The 3195-nt window shown below is 40.1% G+C and overlaps 1 protein-coding gene across 1 annotated transcript in view; it reads left to right on the top strand.

Annotated features, from left to right (window-relative positions):
* Positions 1–3195, top strand: part of LOC116623227 (cytochrome P450 2B4-like) — a 10783-nt gene that overhangs the window by 3915 nt on the left and 3673 nt on the right. Inside the window, 3 exon segments of the mRNA XM_032390167.1 lie at positions 150–291; positions 1230–1303; positions 1306–1428. Of these exon segments, the coding sequence (XP_032246058.1) occupies positions 150–291; positions 1230–1303; positions 1306–1428 (339 nt within the window).

The following is a 3195-nucleotide window of genomic DNA, read 5'->3' as shown; positions in this document are numbered from 1 at the left end:
AAAGAAAGAAAGAAAGAAAGAAAGAAAGAAAGAAAGAAAGAAAGAAAAAACTGGCACAGAGTAACATGGAGGTGGGCAGGGAGAAAAGACCCAGAAGTGGAGAATCTTTGCAAGGAGAGATGTTAAGGATTGTCTATCGCTATCCCCAGGAGAGCTCTGATCCTGAGAGTGAGTTCCACAATAAGAACCTTGTCTACACGGTTCTCTTGCTGTTTTTCGCTAGCACGGAGAGCTCCAGCAACACTCTCTTGCATGGGTTTCTACTCCTCCTTAAGAACCCTGATGTTTTAGGTGAGCTGGGCTTATGGTGGGCGAAGGCCAGAAAGAGTTGAGGGTCTTGCAGGCATGCTGGAAGGTGGTCGTGTGATGGGTGAAGACAGACAACTTCTGACAGCAAAGATCCACCCCTGTAGGGATGGGTAGCTTATTATAAAGCTTTGTGGCTAACAAAGCACTTTGGAGTTGACAGGGTAATTTACAGTTTACAAAATGTTTTTCATTTAATGAAGCCCCTATGGTTTGAAAGGGACTTTCATACTTATAAAGTACATAAGGTGAATTGTAAAGTGCTATATGGTGTAGGAAGCGTGCTCCAGTCACAAGGAGTACCATTCACAAAGCATTTTGCAGTCTACAAAAGCACATGGTTCTTGACAGAACACTTTGAGGTTAACAAAGGACTTGACTCTTTGGAGTATATTGTTGATTTACAGCTAATTAAAAAGCCCCTCAATTGGTTCTCATGCTCACAGTCTGCAGATCAGACTTGGAGAAACTCTTATCTAATCAAATTCCCCTATTTTACAGGTAATCAATTTGAGGGCCAGAGTGGGGAAGTGGCTTATTCAAGATCACATAGCAAGTTACTGGGACAAAAGGATATGACACCAGTCCCAGCCACACCCATTTTTAGTTAAAAAAAAAAAAAAAAAGAAAGAAAAAGGTAGCCTTAAGTGTTGAATGAATTTCCACCCACCCATCATTACCCAAGTGATCCCCACTCATAACTAAAGTGGAAACATCAGACAAGACTTCCCCACAATGAAGCCTTTGACTTTCTTTCACTATCCTTTCATTGAGAAGGAACAATAACCCAACATCTTAGGAAAGAGTTCACAAGACACCCCCCCCACCCCAGTCTGCAGGTCATCTTTTGTGTGACTTTGTTAAGCCCACTATTATTGGCATTCACTGATGTTACCCCCTCCTTCCATCCTTACCATTTTTAGAGAAAGTCCAGATGGAGATTGACAGAGTGATTGGCTCACACCATCTCCCAACCCTTGAAAATCGGGCAAAAAAAAAATAAGGGCACCTTATACAGATGCTGTCATCCATGAAATTCAGAGATTTGGTGATGTCATCCCCCTTGGTATTCCCCACTCAGTCATCAAGGACACTCACTTCCGGGGATATCATCTCCCTAAGGTGAGGCCACAGAACCTTGGTGTAGTCTTATGGTTCATGTCTCTGGTTGATGGACCACAATGAGAATTTTTACTTCCCAGATTTCTATGGGAGGGAGAGAGATTTTAGAAATGTAGAAAAGTCCTCTCCCTTCCTTCTTTTTTTTTTCTTTTCTTTCTTTCTTTCTTTTTTTTTTTTTTTTTTTACCTTTATTAGATGTTGGATACACTGGGAGAAAAAAAACATATACTTATTGAAATATGTATTACTATAGAGCTGCCTTTTTATTTTTATTTATTTTTAAGTTTTTATTTATTTATTTGACAGAGAGACACAGCAAGAGAGGGAACACAAGCAGGGGGAGCAGGAGAGGGAGAAGCAGGCTTCCTGCTGAGCAGGGAGCCTGATGCGGGGCTTGATCCCAGGACCCTGGGATCATGACCTGAGCCGAAGGCAGACGCTGAACGACTGAGCCACCCAGGCGCCCCACAGCTGCCTTTTTTAAAAAAGCTATTTTGTCATCTCCCCTACCTTCTTCCTTCAAGAGAAGACATTCAGACTTTGATGTTTCTCTTTCCATAATCTCTTTAAGTTTATATGAAAATGTACCCCATATATACACATACAAAGATGAGCTTATATTTTTTAAGGTTTTATTTATTTATTTGAGAGAGAGAGAGAGAGAGAGAAAGCACATGGGGGGAAGAACAGAGGGAGAGTCTTAAGTAGACTCCGGGCTGAACACAGAGCCTGACACAGTGCTCGATCTCATGACCCTGAGATCACAACCTGAGGTAAAACCAAGAGTCAGACAGTTAACTGACTATGCCCTGATTCGGTTCATGTTTTATCTATCACTTTGAAACTTGTGTGTCCAGTGTGCATGTCTCCTTCCCCTCCTGTCTTCCTGTGCGTATCATTGCAATGTGCAACTTATCTTTTATTTTGTGTTTGTGTGTGTGTCTTTCTTTTTATAATATAACAATAGTATGCTGTCAGTATATTTTCAAGTCAATACCTATAGTTCTAACTCATTTTTTCTGTGGTTCCACATATTCCCAAGCATAGATATACCTAGGGGTAATAGTCACAATATCTAATCACCTAATGGGCACTAACCCATGAGAATACAGGCATACCTCATTTTAATGCATGTTGCTTTATTGCGATTTGCAGATATTGTGTTTTTACAGATTGAAAGTTGTGGCAACTCTGCACTGAGCAAGTCTGTTGGTGCCATTTTTCCACCAGCATTTGCTCACCTGATGTCTCTGTGTCATATTTTGGTAATTTTTGAAATATTTCAAATTTTTTCATTATTATTATATTTGTTATGGTGATCTTATGGCTTTCTGAGGTGGAATCTACTCTTGGTGAACATGTTTTTAAGATTGTTGAAATGACAACAAAGGATTTAGAATATCACATGTTCTTATACTCATGTGCTTATATGATAAAGTAGTGACAGGTTTTGACAGGAATGATTCCAATTTTGAAAGAAGTTCTACTGTGGGTAAAATGCTATCTAACAACATCACATGCTACAGAGAAATTGTTTGTGAAAGGAAGAGTCAATCAATGAGGCAAACTCATTGTTGTCTTATTTTAAGAAATTACCACAACCAGGGGCACCTAGCTGGCTTAGTCAGTAGGGCATGTGACTCTTGATCTCAGGGTCATGAGTTCAAGCCCCATGCTGGGCATAAAGCTTACTTTAATTTAAAAAAGAAAGAAAGAAAGAAAGGAAGGAAGGAAGGAAGGAAGGAAGGAAGGAAGGAAGGAAGGAAG

This window comes from Phoca vitulina, unplaced genomic scaffold, assembly GCF_004348235.1.
Source record: "Phoca vitulina isolate PV1807 unplaced genomic scaffold, GSC_HSeal_1.0 scaffold58, whole genome shotgun sequence".
In the NCBI taxonomy this organism is placed as follows: domain Eukaryota; kingdom Metazoa; phylum Chordata; class Mammalia; order Carnivora; family Phocidae; genus Phoca; species Phoca vitulina.
This window is presented reverse-complemented; position numbering and strand designations above follow the sequence as displayed.